Source organism: Takifugu flavidus, chromosome 11 (genome assembly GCF_003711565.1).
Source record: "Takifugu flavidus isolate HTHZ2018 chromosome 11, ASM371156v2, whole genome shotgun sequence".
In the NCBI taxonomy this organism is placed as follows: domain Eukaryota; kingdom Metazoa; phylum Chordata; class Actinopteri; order Tetraodontiformes; family Tetraodontidae; genus Takifugu; species Takifugu flavidus.
Genome location: NC_079530.1, coordinates 7,839,871 through 7,861,081, shown reverse-complemented (window position 1 = coordinate 7,861,081; position 21,211 = coordinate 7,839,871). Strand labels below are relative to the sequence as shown.

At 42.3% G+C, this 21,211-nt stretch overlaps 2 protein-coding genes across 6 annotated transcripts in view; both read right to left on the bottom strand.

The window, feature by feature from the left end:
- The window catches only part of LOC130534273 (attractin-like protein 1), a 62,766-nt gene extending 58,501 nt beyond the window's left edge, over positions 1 to 4,265 (bottom strand). Inside the window, exons 1-2 of the mRNA XM_057048301.1 lie at positions 4,228 to 4,265; positions 3,394 to 3,446 (exon numbers count right to left, since the gene is read on the bottom strand). Of these exons, the coding sequence (XP_056904281.1) occupies positions 3,394 to 3,446; positions 4,228 to 4,265 (91 nt within the window). The remainder of the gene's footprint in view (positions 1 to 3,393; positions 3,447 to 4,227) is intronic.
- Positions 4,266 to 9,973: 5,708 nt separating this feature from the next.
- LOC130533528 (attractin-like protein 1) overlaps positions 9,974 to 21,211 on the bottom strand; it is a 35,301-nt gene continuing 24,063 nt past the window's right edge. For 2 of the 5 annotated variants that reach the window (XM_057047021.1, XM_057047026.1), the window contains 10 exons: positions 19,816 to 19,900; positions 18,537 to 18,748; positions 17,844 to 17,962; positions 17,256 to 17,372; positions 16,164 to 16,296; positions 14,050 to 14,237; positions 13,689 to 13,902; positions 13,424 to 13,615; positions 10,351 to 10,581; positions 9,974 to 10,224 (listed from right to left, as the gene is read on the bottom strand). In XM_057047021.1, coding sequence (XP_056903001.1) covers positions 9,989 to 10,224; positions 10,351 to 10,581; positions 13,424 to 13,615; positions 13,689 to 13,902; positions 14,050 to 14,237; positions 16,164 to 16,296; positions 17,256 to 17,372; positions 17,844 to 17,962; positions 18,537 to 18,748; positions 19,816 to 19,900 — 1,727 coding nt within the window. In that variant the 3' untranslated portion in view covers positions 9,974 to 9,988. The remainder of the gene's footprint in view (positions 10,225 to 10,350; positions 10,582 to 13,423; positions 13,616 to 13,688; positions 13,903 to 14,049; positions 14,238 to 16,163; positions 16,297 to 17,255; positions 17,373 to 17,843; positions 17,963 to 18,536; positions 18,749 to 19,815; positions 19,901 to 21,211) is intronic. The other 3 variants (XM_057047023.1, XM_057047025.1, XM_057047024.1) reach the window with 3 other exon arrangements.

Sequence of the window (21,211 nt, the reverse complement as noted above, 5' to 3'; positions counted from 1 at the left end):
AATCAATCAATCAGTCCTCTCGAACACTGTCGGATTGGATGGAGAACATCAATGGAATGCTATTTCCAGGCCTCTCCAGAGATGTTTGAATGGGTTCAAGATAGGGCTTTGGCTTGGGGCCCCAAGGGCCAAAAGAGCTGGACTGAAGACAGTGTCTCCCTGAAAGGGGGACCTTCTGCCCACATGATGCTTAGCATTATGAAGAAATTAATTTATCCGATGAGAGTTGTTTGTCTTGTCAAACGTGAGAATGTTGACCTCCTGGAACTCTCTAGTTGTTCCATTTCAGAATGATGGAGACCACTGCGCTTCTTTTACCCAGGATCAGCGTCTCTACGCGACCCTCTCCCTGAGGTTGGGAGGCAGCTCTGTTTTGCCATCATTCCTTGGTTTTGATATGTGTTATCAGATGGGAGACGAGAGGATTGTGTCTTTCTAATTGATGTCCAGTCGATTGAATTAACCACAGGTGGACTCCAGTCAAGGGGTAGAAACAACTCAATGTGGATGGAAGGTCCACAAAGTTTAACTTCACGTGGTATCGCAAACAGTCCCCATGTTGATGCAACGTGTTAGCTGTTCTTTTTTAAATGGATTTGCGTAAAATTCCAATGGTCCTCTTAATTTTCCAGCTGTAATATGTACGAAAAGCATGAAATAAATTAGGCCCATTACACTCTCTGGTTGCAGCAGAGGTCTTTTTGCACAAACATAAACACAGTATGTTTGTGAGTTGGGCCATTTACCATTCCTTTAAAGAGGCCAGGCCAAACGAATATGAAATAAGCAGAGCTGTTCTTCCTAAACACCAACAGTTTTCGCCCACAGAGCGCAGAGCCACGTTTATCTAGAGACAGATCCTCCACAGAATCTGCTTCTATGCTGCCTACAGGTTCTGGTTTATTGTCCTCCTTTTTTTGTTTGCCTTTAAAATTTCTTCTCTGATTTTATTTTAATCTAAAGGAAAATGACAGGAATTGTGAGGTCACTGCTCCCTATTTGGCGTTTTATTCAAGCCACATAGTTTAAATAAGCCAGGGTCTAGTTGGTTTTTCTGTGCTATATTCTGGTTTTAAATGTGGAGGCTAAAACTGAAATAGAGTGGTTCACTAACGAACACTCTATGAAAGGAATTAGGTCAGAGTTTAGTACTGGAGTCTGTTGGGGCTTTTGCAATGGGACAGCCAGATTAGTTCATAAAGAGGAGAATCTGAAATATGGGGCACAGCTTTAAGTTTGTTTTTTTTTTTGCACAGACTTTGCAAACAACTGTATAAAAGTTTAGATTAACCAGTTTGAATTGTCCACAGCCTAATTCTGGCAACACTTTCCACTCTAACGCTCCAGTTAATCTCTCTGCTTACAGCTGCTTGCTAGATTTGTCACTTCTTGAAAAAGAAATTATGGTAAATATGTTTAAAATCTGCAGCAGAAAAGAGCTGTGTCTCGTATAATCTGCAAGTGATTTTACATAACTGAGATAAAGCCCCGTCTTATCAGCACTTTGCCTCCAGTGACATTTAAGGCTAATATTGACCTCAACCATTATTACGGCTGCTTTCCTTGGAGGACCGGGGAATCAATGGCTTTTGAATCTGCAGATCCTCTCTGTGTGCGTAAAAGAGAAAGTACTTTGCGCATTCATGCGGGTGCCTTTGAATGTGCTCGCCCTTGTTCAAACAAAGCTGACTCGGTTTGTGGATAGTGGAGGAGATAACATCACATTAATGACATCTGAAAAACACATACACGTGGACACCTCTTCAGCTGCAGCCATAGAGATATCAAAGAGGCGGGCACCTCTGGACTCAAACAGCTATTACAACTTGTTCCATGGGTTTTTTGCACGTGTGTATTCCCATTGCTCCGAGCCCTTTTGCAGCAGTGGACCAGACAACTGCATTGGTGCCACCTAGTGCTTTCACAAATCTTCAGAGCGAATCTGTGCCGTCTGAACTGCAGTAAAAATATCCCTATCCAAAAGGGGAATGTGACTCACCTCAGACGGGGTTACTGGCTCGGAATTTAGATTTTTAAACTTTGTCTGATCCAAAATGTTGGCTGGTTTGGATTGGGACATTTGAGAAAAACCCAGCTCGTCTTTGACTGAATGAAGGCCATGACAAAGAACTGAGATTCTCTGTCCAAAAGGATTAGAAAAGGTGAACTCACGCTATCTGCCAGCACGTTGATGGTGTATTTGATCACTGTAATCCAGGATATGCTCTCTTTGATCGCTGCTTCCTTTTCAAGACTCAAACAATGACAGTCTTGCTCAGTTTAAATAGCTTTTGACATTGACTTGTCTTGGACTTTGTTGCACTGTATTATAATTCTGCAATTTATATCCTGCATCAGTGGGGTGTACGTGTGTGTTTGAGAGATACAGGGCCAGTATATTCCTGTGTGCCATAAAACATCTGTTTCGACTCTGGCTCTCCACCTTCTTGTGACCTTTAGAAACAAAACCAGCAATCTATTGCAAATGAGCTTAGTCAATGTGAACCCTGTGAGCATCTGAGACAGAGAAGCAAAGGTCTGAAGAAAGGTACATGTGCAGAATTCCTGTAAACAACTGCAACTTAACACTGTTTTTATAACAGGTTTACCCACATCACACAGGATGAAACAACCATTTTACTCCACAAGGAATAGTGAATGCAAGCATATTAGCAAGAGTGGTAGATGATGATCTTAAAATTAATACAGCTGACCTTTCATGCTCTTTCATTTTCCATCTAAAATCAGATTTGACAAACCACTGGCCAATCTGATGCCAAACGACACCCATAAAAGATGGGACAATCATTTATTCTGCTTTTTCAAATGTCTTTTTCAGCCTCAAACCAACTGTTTTGTTTTACTGAGATTTCATTGGATTCTGTTAAGTGAATTGAATTTTAGAAAAATATTAGCTGTGATTATTAAAAATGTGACATCATTTAAAAGTGCACACAAGCTATTCTTTCTTGTGTCGGAAAGGGAAGGTATTGCCCTCGAGAGATTATATGGTGCAGTTTATTGTAGAGAAGTTAAAAAAACAAGTATAAAACACAACAATCAGCTTCAGAATTCTCAAGAGAGGTCACGGTGTTACAGATTTTCAAGGGTCGACCATCATGTCTCTCTCAAAAATAAATGTCACTTAAGTTTCACTTGAAGGTGAAATAGGTAAGATTAGTTGCTAGGGAACAGAAAAGCTCTTAAAGTCAACAGATGAGTTGGATAATGTTCAACACACAAGAAAATAAGACTGGATCCCAGTCAAGAAAGTTTCTATAATAATTTCCCAAATTCCGTTGTTTGATTGTAACCAGAAGTGATTTTAATCCCTCCTCTGCCTATATGGTCTTTATGCATTGGACTCAGGTGTAGAGTTGGCAGAACACTTACAATAGCATGTTCCTCTGAGAGGGTTTCCAAGGTAACGGTTCTCTGAGTCACATCTGGACAAACACAGTAAGGGAGAAAGAGATGAAAAGGGTCAAGAAAAAGAGAGGGACAGGACAGAGTGCTCATTATTACACAAAGAAAGTTAGACTAGATTTGTGCAAAAATAAGTTTTTGGTACATGTTGACTTATTTGTTCAGACGGTCTGCAGATGGTCTCTTTGTGTGCTCCCGCACAGAATTATTTGAAAGCTCGTGCATGTTTCATAATCTCACTTTTTTGTATTAATCTGTACAGGCAGAACATTAAAGGAATGGTGCATGCTTTAAAAGATTCCAGTGATACATTTAGTGGTTTGGAAAACATCTTAAATTGCCACGAGAAAAGAAAAAGGAAATACAGTATATCAACCACTTTATTGAGGGACCCATTGGGAAAATACAATAATCAATGAGGGGGGAAATGAGGTGCCGATATGCTGTTGTTGGTATCTCACTTTCATATTTCAGACTTTTATTTGCTATTTACTCGGACCAGAAAGAGTATGACTTTCATTTTTAAGCAGACACATGTTGATGGACATTAATTGGATATGGTTGGACAATGTGACATTTGGATTACGGGTTGGGGGAAGAAAACCTTTTACTGAAGCATAATTATGTTTTTGAAAGGATGGAACATATTCATAAAGCGAAATAAAATGAAGCTTTCAAAAGTCATAATGGAGGCTGTATTGGTCCTGAAGAGCAACGCAGGGAGAATTCAGCAGCAGGCCAGATACGTCTCTCGGAAAAAAGGATCAGATTTACTGGCTGCTACAGGCACACTTCATTTACCGCAACTGTTCCCCTCGCTGTCCAGTAATGTCGGGCATGCCTCCAGGGTGAAAGGTCACTGGTGATACATACTGTCAGATTTATATGTGTTAAACCTAGCGTACGGAGTTGCAGAGCGGGAGTATAAGTGGACATGCAGGCAGATAAGATGAGGAGAGGGTGTGCTTTTGCTCCCTTGGGCAACACTGAAGTCACGGATGCCAAGCTCCAGCAAAAGACGACAAACACTTAAGCTGCTTTCAGAAGCCTAATGGGGGAGAGATAAGGTGTGAGTGGACCATGGAGCAGTGGACAGCCCGGTCACCTGCAGAACACTGAGTCAGCTAAACACAAACCCATCCTTTGTTGTGTTTTTTCAAATCGTTAAAAGTGACGAACCTTCATAAACACAAGTACGCAATCTGCTCATAATAAGCACTCGGTGTACGACGTGCATTGGCCCCCAATTATGCTTTAGTACAGCTGCAGAAGAGGCATATTAACAAAAGCAAACACTCAGTGAGATAATGTAATCAAATCAAAGGAATTGCTGAAGATTTTAATAAAGTGAACGTGTTCAGACTGGATGCACTCGGTTAAATTAAAAAAAAAAGTCCACACAGCAATCCATTAACATTATAAAAACAACGTGCACACTTTGTTAGCAGAGTGAATACAACGTTCCGTTTGCATCCGCAGCAACGTTGGCAGACTTAGTTGTGCGTGTCACAGTCATCCCTGTCACAGTAATCCCACAATTAATGCAGACTGATGCCCCCAGTGGTTCCCGCACTGGTTGAGACCCTACAAACAGGGAGTGTCTAGGTTTGCCCTTTTCCCTCCTCATTTCATGATGATCTATACTGATGCATTGTGCGATAGGCTCAGCACGCTACGCATGGTTTAAATTTCACACTTTGCAGTCTGACGGCACCGCAAAATGAAAAACACCCTTAATGCACTACAGAGAATGATGTCTGACCCAGCAGTACACTCATTCTCACATACATAAATATGCAGCCAGTCATTCGCCGTAACCTGAGGGTAGGTGAGAGCCACCCCCGACAGGAAACTGTTCGTTCATAATCATAACGACAAACAAATGGCCCTGCACTTGGCAGCTCACTTTGCAGCGACGCGAGAAAAACAAACAGCACGGTGAAAAGAGAGGAGGGGGCTTGGAGTTAAATTGAAGGTGAAAGCAAGTACAGAAGCAGCAGCAATCACGCACAAATGCACCGTTTCTGCTTTAAGCCTCTGCCGAGGGTCCTATATTACAGTGAAATGTCATTCCAGTACAAATCACAGTGATTAAAGAAAGTCCGCCTTAAATATTAAACGATTTAGTGTTTGTTTTTAATGATTTGAATACAGGTTAGAGCGCTTGAACTTGACTTTAAGTTTGGACGGTAAATATGTGGAGCCAGTCGGCGTTAGGGAAGGTCAGATGGTGTTGAAGTTCATGTTGGGCATGCGTGAGGCAGCAAATGGTGACAATAAGCAAATATCAGGCCCAGGTAAGAATCAAGGCATCTCCCCATGCATAAGAACATCTGCAAGACTTTCATTACAGAAATGGCACATGTATCAGACGCCTCACCAATGACATGCTCTTGTTCTGTTATTATCTCTGTAGCTCTGTTTTAAGCTAAGCTGCTCAGAAACACATATTTAAATCACGCGTCCAAGATGACACGTAAAGCCAAATATATTAAGTGTACTTTGTTGAGATCGGGACAAGATTTCTGAATCAGACTCAAAGCCACATTGGGAAAATGAGATTACAGGCTGATTGAACTTGTGAATTAACTAAAACTATCTTAGAATGCCCGTCCCAGTCCTCTCTGGATACTCTCATGATCAGCATCACATTTTATTCTTGGATGCACCAAAGAGGACAAAGGGCCTCTTCATGCCTGTTGTGTTCAATCGTGTGTGTAAGCGATGGTGCTGTTTGTGTTTTCAATCATTCAACGTTCTTTTCTTGACCCGGTTCGAGGGTCCAAGGACAGAGGACGTCACATCTGAACAGATTGTTTTAATGATTGGCTCACATAAATACATTGGTAGTAAATAGTCACATGTAATATACATGTTTAAAAAGGAGAAGGAAGTACTTTGTCTGTTCCCTGGATTTACTATCAATCTTACATTTATTTAATTGTGTTTATTTGAACTTGGATGTTCAAAATAAAATGATCAATCTATTACATTCAAATTTAAAGTCAGTGTGAGCTGGTGACTGTAAATGAAGACTACATGTTTAAAAAGGAGGAGGAAGTAATTTGTCTGTTCCCTGGATTTACTATCAATCTTACATTTATTTAATTGTGTTTATTTGAACTTGGATGTTCAAAATAAAATGATCAATCTATAACATTCAAATTTAAAGTCAGTGTGAGCTGGTGACTGTAAATGAAGACTCATATTAGCTCATCTAGTCAGACATCCTTCCGGCAGTAGGTGAATGATTGTCAACGTCCCAGGAGACGTGCGTGTGTGTGTGCATGTGTGTGTGTGTGTGTGTGTGGGCCTCGGCCCGAGTCCGCCACTGCATTGCTATGGAAGTTGAACAACAGCTGGCTATGCTTGATCAGTCGCACACTCCCACACACCCAAATCTGTTGCCGTCTCTGGATGCCACTGCCAGGTTGCCAGTCTCATGCTGAGACAACAATCAACATCTCTTTCTCCTGAACTGAAAAGAAAACATGCCAAAGCTCCAGCTGCTTCACTCAAATTAGAGACAGAATGTAGGTATCTGAACAATTTAGCTAAACAAGGTAATGAGAGCGGGGGGGAAGGTTGACATGCCAATGGCCTGTCAGGCCATTTGATTGGCTGTTCATTTAAGCAAATTGATACACAAGCAAAGAAATTTTAAGAAAAGAACCATCTCCTGGTTCAGGATCGATGGGTCTTTCATTCGGAATCATGTCATGTCCCCCAAACAGGAAAATAAGTTTAGAATCAAAACAAAAAAGTTTTGGGTAAAAGTTTCGAAGCGAAGCTTCAACAAAACAATTCAGCGCTGTCCACTTGATGATGGACATAAATGCAGTAGGCAGCATTGGGTGCTTCCTGCAAACTGCTCTTCTTACCCCTCAGCAAACTTTGACTGGTGTAGTTCTTATTCACCGCAGTGACAGCGGTGAGAGCGGTTCAGACCATCAGCGAGGTGCTGCAGAGCCGGAGACAGATAGGACATCGGAGCGAGGCAGAGAAAGGCATGCAGAATTTATCGAAACAATAAAGGTGTGTGTGGTGCGAGACGCCAACGGCCAGCAAGTGTCTAAGTCTAAAACAGCGATGATGTAAAGATGCCTGAGAAGAGTTCAGAGTGAAGCTGTACCCAAAGGTTTCAGAACAGAACCGTAAATTCATAAAATTAAAAGAAATGACCTTGTGAAGATAAATTGGGAGATCAATTTATTCCCAGTGACACTCGAGAACCAACTGCAGGGACCTTAACATGTAAAAGTACCACAAAGTAATCCTGCTAGCTTAAATTTATTAGCGTTATAAATGGTTTCTGTCAAATTTGCTGAACAAAAACCGCTTCGACCAGACAAAGACAGTAAGTTGTACGTAGTTAAGTGGAAACTTCAACCCGATTAATGGTGGTCTCTTCTCAGCCGCAGCAGTACTGGTCTCCATTACACTGTTGGTAATGACTGTCTCAGGACTCAGCTCAACCACGCTGGCGGATGAATAATTCATCTCAAAACTGGGGTAACGGTTCAGGCGGCATGTCACCCAGGCACCAGTTTGTAGCCAAATGGAGGATGAAACAAAGCTGTGTTGGAGTGTGACACTGGGGCGACATGACTGGTAACTCCAGATCCACCTTACTCATTCACAGTGCTCATAGATGAAGCACGTCTTACACAATGATGGCTTTAATATTTCAGTGTGAAGGAAGAGCAGTAAAGTGCACTCCCCTTTAAATACAAATGTTTTCTGTCCCCCCACAGGAACAAAACAATGACAAAAACTTCATCAACTATGTGTATCTTCTCCTCTGAAGGACTAACAAAGACAGGCAACGTGTCGTCCGCTTAATGTTGCCAAGGTGAGAGGTAAATTCAGAGAGACTAAACACACACACACCCCGGATTTGACAAGGTTAGTTAATCACCTGTCACATGGACAGGTGTCGAGACGCACTCCCCTCTCCTTTGTCTGTCCTCCAGCCCTTCTTCTGTGTTTGCCCCCATCTCCACCTCTATTTCTTTAGTGCCTCTCCGTTCAAGGGTGATATTAACCTTGTATATATATCTCGCCACGTGGTTTTATCTCCTTTTCCCCGCCTTTTTCTCTGCCGGTCTTTTGTCTCCATTCCACCAGCCCTTTACTACCCTTGTCAATGCTTCCATCCTCTTTGTAACCTTATGGATATTTTCCCACAGTCTCTTTATCATTCAGCCCTATAATCATCCACAGGTCATTGGGTCCCAACAGTTTAGTCCAAGGTAAATCTAAATGGTCCATTAATACAATGAGGATGCTGGAGATTGAAAAAAAGATGAATGGATTGAAGGAGGGATGGGAACATCATTAGCACTATTATTTAATTCTTTAAAAATCTCTGCCTAAGAAGGCTTGGATATAGTCCCATACTTTGCTATATATTTTTTTCTCTGTGTATTAAACTATAAAAAAGGAAGAAATGGAAAGAAAGAGGCAGAGAGAGATAAACAGATTTGTTAAACAAATATGGCATAAGGCGTACAGAGAAAGAGGCGTTAAAATGTGTCAAGAGAGAAACAGCAGACAGGATGTTAAAAGCGCATGCCAAAATACGAGGAGGGATGGATGAAATAAGACAGTTATTAAGCAGAAGAGAAAGTGCATCAACAGCACACGGAGTCCTGTTTGGAGGCGGGGGGAGGAAAAAAAGCCCAAAAATGCGTACATCTATCAGCGCTCGCTGCGAGAACCACCAGGGACAGAGACACCAGTCAGCCCAGGAAATAAGAAAATGATTAAGAGCGATTTAATATTGTGCTGCTGCCAGGCCAAAACGCACATCTGTCAGAGCCAGACTGATGCCACTGCACCTCCTTCTGCCCCCCCCTCCACTCCAGCAGTCGCTCAGTCATTCATTACACTCGTTTTCACCCACCGACGTCAGTATCCTCCCAAAGCAGGCTTTTTATGTTTGTTTCCCTGGCTCCAGCGTTCCGTCATTGGGATAAACATAATCTGTTTTTAATGTTTTCAGCTCTGAGATTTGCTGTTACTGCGACGGGGGGCAAATCGCAGAAGTTGCAAACGGATCTGATACAGCAATACGGGGTTGCATCTCCGAGCCCACATTAGCATCACCTGCCTTCCTCAGCAGATTGCTGGTATCGGTTCCTGCTCCAAGTGGTTCAGAAAAAAAAATCCAAATTTGTCGCTTGCAAGGACAGTAATCGTATCGACTGCGACCGCAGTCCCCCTGTGCAGTTACCTCCCGTTTTGGAAAACTATCATTTATCCCAATTCCACTAAAAATGGAGGCTGGGGCGTCACTCTGGAAGCCATTTTCAGAATTTCAGGGACCGTGAACCCACAGCGGACTCCCACAGCCCGCCGTGCAAGACTCAGCTTCTGGGGTGAGCAGAAACTTGCGCTCGTACAGGTGACTCACATGACATTCCCTTTCACCAAACCAGAGGAGTCCAGGCTTTTAACCAGGAAACTGCGGGGCGCCATTATGTGGTTCTGATTTTAATTGTTTTTGACGAACAGTGATTATTTCATTACTGTGGGAACTTGTAGCATGATTTTTCACCACTTAAGTCTTGTTGGGAACAAAACTGCAGTACAGGATCACCAGCAGGTGTGTCTGAAGCTCAAATGAAACATGATGAAGTCCACCACCTTTGCACTCACCATTGCACTTCCCTCCATTGATGGGATCGCCGTAGTAACCAGGCATGCAGCTCTGACAGTGCGTCCCAGACGTCAGGTTTCCACAGTGTTCGCATACGCTGCTGTTGACACACCTGCTGTGACCGTTACACTGACACGCTGTCAAAAACAACACACACAATCAATGAATAGCTTAACACGTAAACAGAGTTCCAAAACATTTGGACACGGTTTAATGGATGATTAAGGTGGTATATCTTTAAAAAAAAACAGCCGTTTGTTTACCAGGACACTGGATGAAGGCCCAGTTGTAGCCCCTGTCGGATGAACACAGACTCTGATCCAGAACCATGTCGCGGACTCGTGGTCCAACCCTGGCAGCTGTGGTCTTCATCGGGCCCCTGTAGGAACCTTCCATGCAAACACCTTTGCCAGTGTTGGTGGGATCGCCGCACCATCCACACTCGGCCCGCTCCAAACACTCCGCACACGTCCTCAGACCTGAACAGTTCTGAGCTGTGGAGGGATTTGGGAGGGATGGTTAATGGTCTGTTAATCTTTTACTGGTTCTGGGTTTAATTCTGGCTTGAGCAGTAATGTTTAGTTTACATGTTCTCACTGGATCTGTGTGGGTGTTTCAGACCAAGGGTGTGACTGCGTGCTCTGTGATGGAATGATGATCTGTCCGGTGTGTATTGCTGCCCGGCAACCATTATATTTGTTCTTCCAAATCAACCGGATTTCCTATTGCCGTCTACCACTCTGTTCCCGGTCAACGCAAACCGTCTGTGAGGCTTGAGCAAAACGTTCCCAAACACCCTAAACCCATCTACTGTTCGCAGAAGTGGAAAGATGGTTCTGTTCGAAATGTCGGCTACAAGCCATCCGAAGGTGAGTTACAGTAAAGTTCGTCCTTCGTATCCCGTGAGGCCACTGCGAAGGACGGCATCTTCCCGCGGTGGAAGCTGGGTCTGCCGTTATAGCCGGAACATGGATGCTCATTATCGCCACCCACAGTTTCTGAAACTTAAAAGTATTCCTGATACTATATTTGGTCCGTCTTTTCTAGCGGTTGCAGAGCTTGTGCAATGCTGGCCATTTGTTTTATCACCGTGTGACTGGATTAGGAGGTAAATCCAAAAACTCCTTTGCCGATGCATTCATGGACCCAGAAACAGGTCTGACCACCAATAAATTCTGTTTCCTGTAGTTGTAGATCTGTGATCGAATTTATCCAGCTTTAACAAACCACACCTCCTGCGATATAAACTACCTTCCGACACACTCCATCTTCCTGTTTCACCTTCCTTTTCACCCTCAACACATCAAACAACATCGAATTGTGTTTTTCAGCCACTCCGAATGTTGAGAAACACATTTATATCCATAACGGCAATGTGACATTCAAGAACACTTTGCTGATGCAAATTTAAAAATGAGATATTCGGTATAGCGTTCAATACCTGAAAAGGATAATGATGTCGACCGTGCATTTATATACAGTATGTACTAATCTATTGTGTTTTACCAACAACGGTGGCCTTGTAAATAAACATCAGCTGTCTTTCTCTCAGATAAGCGTTCGGTAACCAAGCAAAGGTGATGAATATGCACTTTAGAGCAGCCACAAAAATATGGCTGTGAATGCACCGAAATTCCAAAGGTCGACGGAAGTTAAGCAAGACGTGGTCTCTTAAAGCCCGGTGAGAAAGATTCGGTGTGCCTCATTGAGCAAAATTAGCATTTTCACGAGGGGTTGTTTTTCTTTTGAACACCATCCATTTCCATAAGCCACATATCTCCATGCATTTCTTGCTGCGTGTGTTGCGGTGAGCCGGCCCTGCTTAAAAAGCACCTCTCTGTGTGTTTGCGAACTCCCGGTGTTGCATTATTCAACCGTGGCAACGTTGATTCATTTGTTTCCCTTTTATAATTAGAAACTTATGCTCTCCATTTCTCAATTTCTCTTTATCTCCCCTGTTTTAAATATTTCCTCTTCTTTTTCTGCTCACTAAGCCATCTTTCTTCAATGCCGCACGTCCCCTCTTAATTTGATGTCTTCATGGATTACTCTGCAACACTTTAGGCACAAAGAAATTTCCCGCACCCTTTTTCTTTCCCTTCCTCTCTCCAACTGTGCTTTCCTCTCCAGTTTTCACTTTCACAACCTCCCCTTATGTTCCCTTTCTCCACTTCTGCCTGGATCCTTACTGTAGCTAACATTTCAAAGGGGGTCAGTTTAACACAATATCCCTAATCCACCACACAGTGGGCTTCTCTTTGCCAAAAAGCACATATTAACATAACCAAGAGGAGTTTTTGATATTCAATAAATATGCCAGGCCTGTTTATCTTTTAAAAATAGAATACAAAAGGCAGCAAATTGTTACAGTAGGTTCATAAGGTGAAATGTCACTAAACCCAATGAGCTATATAAGAAAACCATCTTTAATAAAGTTAGCAACAACTTTTTTTTGCGTAAATATTTCGGGTTTCGGACTAGGGTAGAAAGAAAGGTTGAAATGATAACGTGCTAAAACCCTAACCTGTACAGGTGACACCAAAGCAGGTCGTCGCTGAACATAAGAATATACTGTACGTTCTTAACCAACTCGCCTGTTTGAATACCGTTTCATACAGTGATGCGGCAAAGAAAGAAAGAATACTTTGATCCATCACATTGACTTGCGGGTTACTTTATAGGTAAACCCAGACACACTCCAATAAAACAAAAAAAAAGAGGGAAATGAAATCAGCCTTTTGGATGTTTACAGGTGTCACGTCTGATAAAATCTCAAAAAATTCTCTCCACACAGTCGTCTCAGTGCCACTGTGTTCATCATAACAGGTTTGACATTTGCCGTCCCTGGATGCCACATATCGTCTGGCTTGATCTTGCGCAATCCATTTGCTCCTGCAGGACTTGACAGTTAGCATCACTGAAGCCCGTAGCATACAGATCCCTGAGCCCCGATACATAATACATCAAGTGTAAAAGCCATAAGCTGCCTTCCCCTTTGCTCAGCTCATAGCATGTAAAATGCAAAAACAGCACACTCATATGGTGGAAGGAAGACTCAGGCACACACAAAGGGATTGAATCCAAAATAAGTGTCGGTGTGGAACTGGGGATTTAATAAAACTAACAGTCAATGATTCTTTTTTTTTTTCTGCAAATGCAGAGTAAAGTACATGCACCTCTCTCTCTATATCGTGCCTCAAAACTTTCACATTTGACTTGTCTTATAAGATTTGGTAAACATTAAACTCCTGAGAGATGCCAAACCATCTCCTAGACTTGTAGAGGCTTCATCTTTTGGTTCTGAAGATGCCCAGACATTAGCAAATGGCGTCTCACCGGTACAGTCCTGGGTCTGCCACTCCAGACACTGTCCATAGGGGAAGGAGATGACGTACGCTGAGGAGTCAACACAGCGCTGAGTGCTGCTGCACCACATGCACTCCGTCGGCTGGCTGGTGCAGTTGGCACAGCTGGTTCGCAGCGAGCAGGGGGTCTTACAGGGGCGAGCGCTCAGACTCTTTGGACCTGCTGAATCCAAATGGTCACACAATGAATGAAAGGTCCTTTCTTGACTGCGGACTGCCTGCATTTCCACTCTTACCTATGGGTTTTTCACAGATGAGGCCATTGGTGGTGGACGTGCAGGGGTTGGCTTTCAGACCAGCCACTTGTGCTCGCTCCAGGTAGGCACAAAACCCCGAGTCACTGGGCTCTCCAGGCAACCACCGCAGGCTGGTGTTGGTGAAGGGTGACATGTCTTCCCACGCCCAGTATGACACATTGATTTTCCTCAAACCCACCCAGGGAGATAATGTCTGCAGGGACAAAAGTGCGGACTACATGCTTCATTTTCTGATGATAATCTGACTTGAAATTCATTGACTGTTTTTTTTTTTCTTTCACAACAATCTCATTTAATTCACCTAATTCAGAGCACAATAATAGTCTTTTCTGCCACCCACCTTTCCTTGAAGCTGGTATTTTTGCAGCTCTTCCAGGACAAAATTGACCCGTTTGTCTGTGAGCAACGAGGCTATATTTCCTCCCAGGTTTTTGCAGTAATGCTGGGTGTTGTCGTAGCTCTCTCTGCTCGAGTTTATCCTCAGACAGGCCTCCCCCACATGGTGCCAGCCCTCCCCACACAGCTGGCCTGCACACAATAACACAAATAATCTGTCATTATCCCATTAATATGGTAATATTGGATGACAAATTCTTTCATCTTTGGGGGGGGGGGAAAGGTTGTTGCTGACTTTGCTTGCTTGTATGTTTATGCAGGCTTATGCAAAAGCAGCTGGACAGATTTACATGAAAATCTTAGCAAAAGTGGGTCTCAGCCCGGCTCACAGCAGATCCCAATATCAATAAGTTTTAATGTTCAATTTGTCAACAAAGGAGCTGGAGAAGGAGTAGTAAAGAAGTTTGCAAGTTTCCCAGATGAAAAGAGGACTTTATGAAAATGTTCTTTTCATTTGCTTTTCATCCAACTTTACAATCTTCAAAAACTGTCAAGGTGAACATCCTGTGTGATACCTGTCACGATTGAAGACAGACATGCCGCTACAAAACGGTTGCTTTCCTTATGAGGATTGTTCGGTTCGGGGTCAACATCATTACAAAGAAATGCTAAATTAGCCACAATCAATCTGCCTCCACATACCACTTCAGTTTATTTTGGAGTATAGAGACTGATTACATGCTTGGGTCTATAATGGTTTCCATCGCCCACCATTTCAAGCCACAGAAAGGAAAATATCTGATTTTGTTTGTTGCCTCAGATGTTACTCTGACAAAAACAAAGGGAGGATAAAAATAAATTATATACAGATTAGGTGTTACAGAGTTATGTAAAAGAAAATCTGAGTGAAATAGCCATGCACAGCAAAAAAAAGGGTCTATGAAGGAAAACTGAAGAAAAAACAAAAAGATGAAAGGAAGCAAGACTTTCTCTGAATTGTATTTGAGGACTTTGCCTGAACTGAGCAAAAGAGACAATTATACAAGCATAAGAGTCTGAAGAGGGAAGAAAAGAACCAGAGGGAGGAGGGGGATTCATTCTGGGGTTTGATGTAGACAAAAGAAAGCAGGCACTGATACAACAGTATCCTCAGCTTCATGCTACTGCGAATTCTGCTCTCAAAGAAAAAAGCTCTGACAACAATACAACACGGACTTGTAGAGGCTCATTTATGGATTGTAAATAGCACGATCTCCATGCCCAAAGCCATACTAGAGCTAGAGTCAGAGAGAGAAGTTCTAGCTTACAGCTCAGCAGTATAATGTGTGGGACAGACCACAGACCCATAATAGGAACCTCCATTAAGCTCTTCTCTAATTGGCCTACTTGCTGGTGCAGCTATAGAAACAGATATGTGCTGACACTTGTGTACTGATCCATCCTTGTTTGTGTACTGTATATGCAAGAGAGTGATGGCACCTTTGTAGGTGTGTATGCATGAACATTTAAGCAGCTTTAAAGCAGAAATAAATATCAAGATCCACTGGGGAACTCTTGAATATCTGTAGATATGAATGCAAACAGACAATCAGTGCTGCCATAATGCTCCTAGAGTCTCTGCCCATTCACTTTACTTATTTCACTTTTTTTTTTTTCTTTTGAAGATAGGAATTATTCATTACAGACAGAAACACATGATAATAACAGTAATACAGTGTATTTTCTATCATGGGTTTGGGAGACCTTTCCCACCTGCCAGTGATGAAAATAACAGCATTACAGCAAATGGAACTATCCCATCCATTATAGTTGGATATAGAAAATAAATCCTTTCCTTGATGTCTGCCATGGTATCCATTCTTACAACAATGGGGTTTAAAGAGTTCATGATTGCTAATAACTACATCAGCACAATTATGTCTTTGGCACACATATTTATAAAGTACTTATGGTATGTATATTAATATATATATATCTACCAGCCACAGTGCTGACTGTCACAATATCAACCTGTCAAATTCAATTTCTTTTAAAAATTCACTTCTGCATAAATGTGTTAGTTTTAGTCTGTGTGTATTAGTTTGTGTCTGTGTGTTTGTGTTAGTCTGTTTCTCTCACCAGGCATTGCTTGACACTCCTGCTGCTGCGGCTCCCACTGACAGTTGGAATTGAGGGAGCAGCTCCTGCAGTTGGCTAAACGGAAGCACTCCTGCTCCTCCCTGCGTTTACACCTGGACGAGTCTGACACCGACTTCACACACAAAAAGGGAAACAAATCCACGTAAGCACCATCAACACTAATGCAAAGAACTGGACAGTAATCAGTATAAACTGCCATTAAACCTGAAGGGGGATCCAATTTAAAGGGGACACCGTTCAAGAAGGGGCTGAACAAATAAATAAATACTATGATAAAATGGGATGGGCTGTTTACTCAGTTTATCCTTATTTTCTAAGCCTATTATATTTTGCTCACAGTTTAATGAGTTTATAATCTCAGAGAAAACAGTACAGTATATTAATTCTGGTACTTCAAGAGAAATTAAATTAGAAAATAAACTATACAGGATTGTATTCCCACTTCGCTTGGAAACTGTTATGTATTCTACACAAAAATGGGCAGATTATTTATATCTCCATCATTTGTTTTGCTTAATGGTGCAATAAATAAAATGTTATAATATATTTGCTGTCAAACATTACATGATAGTGAGGAAACTAGTAACAGAGAAATTTAGAGGAATTTATCATTAAATCTAAATCATATCCAGTCTGTGCAAGATGTAGATGACTTGTTGGGAAGGACATGGATTTGATCACGAGCATTTCAATATCAGAGTTTCATTCTTTTAATTAATACTAAAATGTATTATCGTTTTGTGTCGTCACAAAATGAAAACACAATTAGAAAACTAAGGCCGTTACACTTGACGTTCCTTGTATTTTCTGTTCAGTTTCACAGCATGTTCCTAAAATTCTTGCACACTCGATGATTGTCAAAAGCGGTAATGATGCGATTATCACAACCTAATGGGACTCCGCAGGGAATTAGTGGGGGAAAAGATCATCAGAAGCACCTTGATATCTCTGTGACTCGAATTAGATTTAATCTACTTAGAATAACAAGGATTCACACAGAGAGTGATCTGAATATGCAGCCGTGACCTGGCCTGCACCTTATCAGTAGTAACAATATGAGAATATACACACATGTCCCCTCCTCCGCGCGCCGTGCTTCCACAGGCTCAGCTGATGGCTGGACAACATGGACGGTGGGGGGGACAGAGACAGAGCGCCGCCATGCTGCTGGGCCAGCTCCAAAGTCAGCTAGACACAGACACACAGCCATGCAACAGTTAACGTGCGATCCAGCATCGGACACAGACAGAAGCAGGATAGGCAGTAGAAAAGACAAAGCATGGCTGGGATGGGGGAGGAGAGAGAGAAAGAGAGAGAGAGAGCACCAGTACAGTCCAGAAATCCACTGGGACAAGTAAAAAATATGACACAACATGGAAATACAATGTGATAATGAGAGGACATTTTCAATGAGAGAGAACACATCACGTCTTCGTTATGTCAGCTTCTTGATGTGCTGGTGTCTCTCTGTTGTAGCTTTACTTGCCAAATGCTCCAACTCCTAATGAGCAGGATCCAGACTCACAATGGGATGGATTAAAGGTAGCGTACTTGTGTGAGGAGGCATCATCCAGATCCAGCTTTGAAGCTTTTTACATAATCCCTGACGACAAACCTCCACATATATGTTGGAGGGTTTGATTTTAAGAAGCGACTCACCACGGTGCAATTACTGGAGGCAGAGATGCACTTCCTGTCCTCGCACCATTGGCAGCCCTCAGTGTTGGCGGTGCAGCTCGCGCAGTCAGAAAAGCGGAAACACCGCTCTTCCGAATTGTCTGTAAGGCAAAAATCACCTCACCATGAACCAAATGGATGATCAGTTCGGTGTCATAACTTCCTGTTTACCATAAAGTTCCATGTTTGAGTTTGATCAGACATCAGGAAAATGCCTGTAACATAGTCAAAGCGACAGTTATATCTGTATTTTTTATAGCTTTCATTTCCTCAATTTGGTTAAGTGGTTTGAATCGTGGCATCATTCCATCCATTAGCAGGGAACATCACACAAAGCAAAGGACCCAAAGTGCTAAAAAAACAAAATCCGGGAAGCTGAAAACTTCACAGCGCGGTCGCTGAAATCCATCTGACAGACAGAGACAGATGGGGGGGAAAAGGGTCTTATTGAATCTGATTGCTTCTAAATGAGGTAACTGTTGCAGCTGTGTCCTCCTGCTCCTGTAATTACACCATTCCACCAACTTCAGAAGCCAGATCGGGATAATTATCATTTAAAACACAAAATGGCCTCCTGAGAGCAACACTTTCCAGAAAAATATGCTGAGAGGACAGTCAAAATATTTAGAATGAAGTAAATAAACAAGTTGGAGTCAGAGCTCCTTTATAACATACCAGTAGGTTTAATGCAGAAAGCAGCAGGAACAACCTGCTCTGATGATCTTGGCTCCCAGGCCAGACATCTACCGTTGACCCAATGGCAGCGAACCCCGGGACCAGCAGCAGCACACGCGATGGGGTTAGAAAAGGCCGGGCAGGATGGAGGAGTGTAGGCCAGCACATCATTCAGAAGAGGGCCAGAAAAACCTCCATAGATGTACATGGAACTGGAGATGATATCAAAAGAGAGACGTGATTAAAACAAACCACAATGGGGACAGAAACAAAGCTGGAGGCCATACGGGGCAAAACTACAGACAACGACACCTGGGAAGGAGGTAAAGATGGCAGGGATGAGGTCAGATGGAAGAAAATGTTAGATAAATGCAACAGAGTAGCAAAACCTTTGAAATGAAAGCTGGACTTGGGTTTGGTGGTGGGGAAATAAGCTGGCCTTTTCAAGTTCAAAGCTGACATTTGTCTGCAAATCTTTGCCACTGTAAACAGAGTGTAAAGGGCTGCGCCATTAGTTCTGAGTTCAGGGAAAAGTCAGGCATCATGTTGGGGAATCTGCTCAAGCGTTGCAGAAATATCTCATATTTTTTTGGTATTTTATCCAATTACAAGAAAAGCTCTGGTTTTTGATTTCAGATGTGATGACCCAGTATGATGACATTTAAAAAGGACATTCAAGAATCTCATTCCCTGCTAGTTTAACTACTAAACGAATTATTTGGGAAAAATGGCAGCGAGAAAAAACCACAACTGAGCAAACTTTTCGAGTCAGTATAATAGAGAAGTCCAAAGAGTCAGAAATGGAAGGTGTGCAAATAGCACTGCAGCAATGAATGAAGAATAAACAAAAAAACAGAACCGAGTGTGAACAGCAGGAGAAACAGTCGCGGTGCAAGAAGTGAAGTGTAGTTTCTAAAGCATCAGAGAAGTCAACAGTGGGAGAAATGACAAGAGACAGAGTACACTAAATTTAACATTGAGGTAAAAAAGAGAGAGAACAATCCACACAGAATCTGGGTAGCAGCGACGGCGAGAGAAGCCCGAGACAGACTGAATTCCAAAACTTAGAGGACACTGCAAGACATCAAGGAAATGTTAAAAAAAAGAAGAAGTGGGGAATGAATTATTCATTCGAAATGGATCAGTTGAATATAATTCACCAGCTGTATGGATTCTTTGCAGGAACTGACTAATGCTGTAAACACTGATAAAGAGCCAGCTGAAATTCATCATACGCAGGAGATATACAGCGGGAGAAGGTGGTGCAGTAAACGCTCACCCGTTGCTAACCACAGCAGAATGTCCAAACCGGTTGACGTCTCTGTGCAGACCAGGTCTGGGGAGGACGGTCCACTTATCACAAGCTGAAGAAATAAGTGCAAACATTTTTAAATATACATTTAAGCATGAAGTGTGACTTTTAGGCTATGGAACCATCATTTAAGTGGCTGCCGTGGCAACTAATGGTGATTAAACGCTGTTATTAAAGTGCCGCGCATGCAAATGTCGTCCGATGTGTCTTGACATTTACGAGGACCTCTCATAAATACATGTTTACTCTACTCCGAGTATCTACATTCTACATGCAGGTACAGTATGCAATAAAAGGCAGGTCACTTGAGGATATTTATTATCAAATATATCATTCTGGGGGATTAACAGATTTTTATCATCTTAATTGGACCCTTGACCATCAACAAAAACAGGCTCAGCTCTGGTTTGAGTGCCTCACTGACTGCAGAGAAGCCAAGTTCTTCCACACCAACTGGAGGAAAACGCTGATATGTGGAGCTGGTTATGTGCCTGAGGGCAGAAAAAAGTTCCCTAAACTGCTGTCAGAATGTTGGAAAGTCACCTATTCCTCAAATGTCACTGCATTATAGGATTTCTGGAAAAAGTGCACTCATCTAAACCACTAGAAGACACGTGTGGGTGATATATCGATGGTTTCCAAATGCAAAATCTATCAGCATCTTTTTCGCTTTAACTGAGAAGCTAAATTGTCGTCAAATGAGGAAGAATTGTGAAGCCTTGTGTGTGCAATTTATGCTAATTTGTAGAAGACTGAAGAGATAATCCACAAGACCATACAGTGTCTTAAAGCACCATCAAGAATCGCTAGTGCTCTCAGCTCTTTATCACAACTCTGATGTTTGAATGACCCTTATGAGTACCGGTACATCAATTTATAGGGAAACTGCAGTGTGTGTGTGTGTGTGTATTGTAAACATGCCATTTAGCAAAGACAAGTCTTCCTGGAACAAAAATGGAGTGTCAGGTAGAGGAAGGGGGGGTGTGACCAGGTGGCTAATGAGCTCATTAAGCAGTGCGCTGGGTTTGAGCGCTTGTTTAAGAGCAGGAATAGGACAGAGGACACGATGACAGTGCATGTGGGGGGAGGCCAGTCTATTAAAAAACTGACAGCAAGCTCGTCTCCATTAGAGGTTAAAGGTCAATCAAAACATGCTTCGGAGCAACGCCAATATGATCAAGCTGAAGATGTTTTTTGACCAGGCACAGAACACGGATGCAAAATAAGCTGAATAAACACCAAATATGAAATAAAGTGTATGTAAAAAGTCCCCTAAAACTGAGAGGAACGGATAATTTGATTCTTAACTTTGATTGCACCAACATGAAACTTTTACTGGCTTCATTCAAATAAGGAGAAAGTA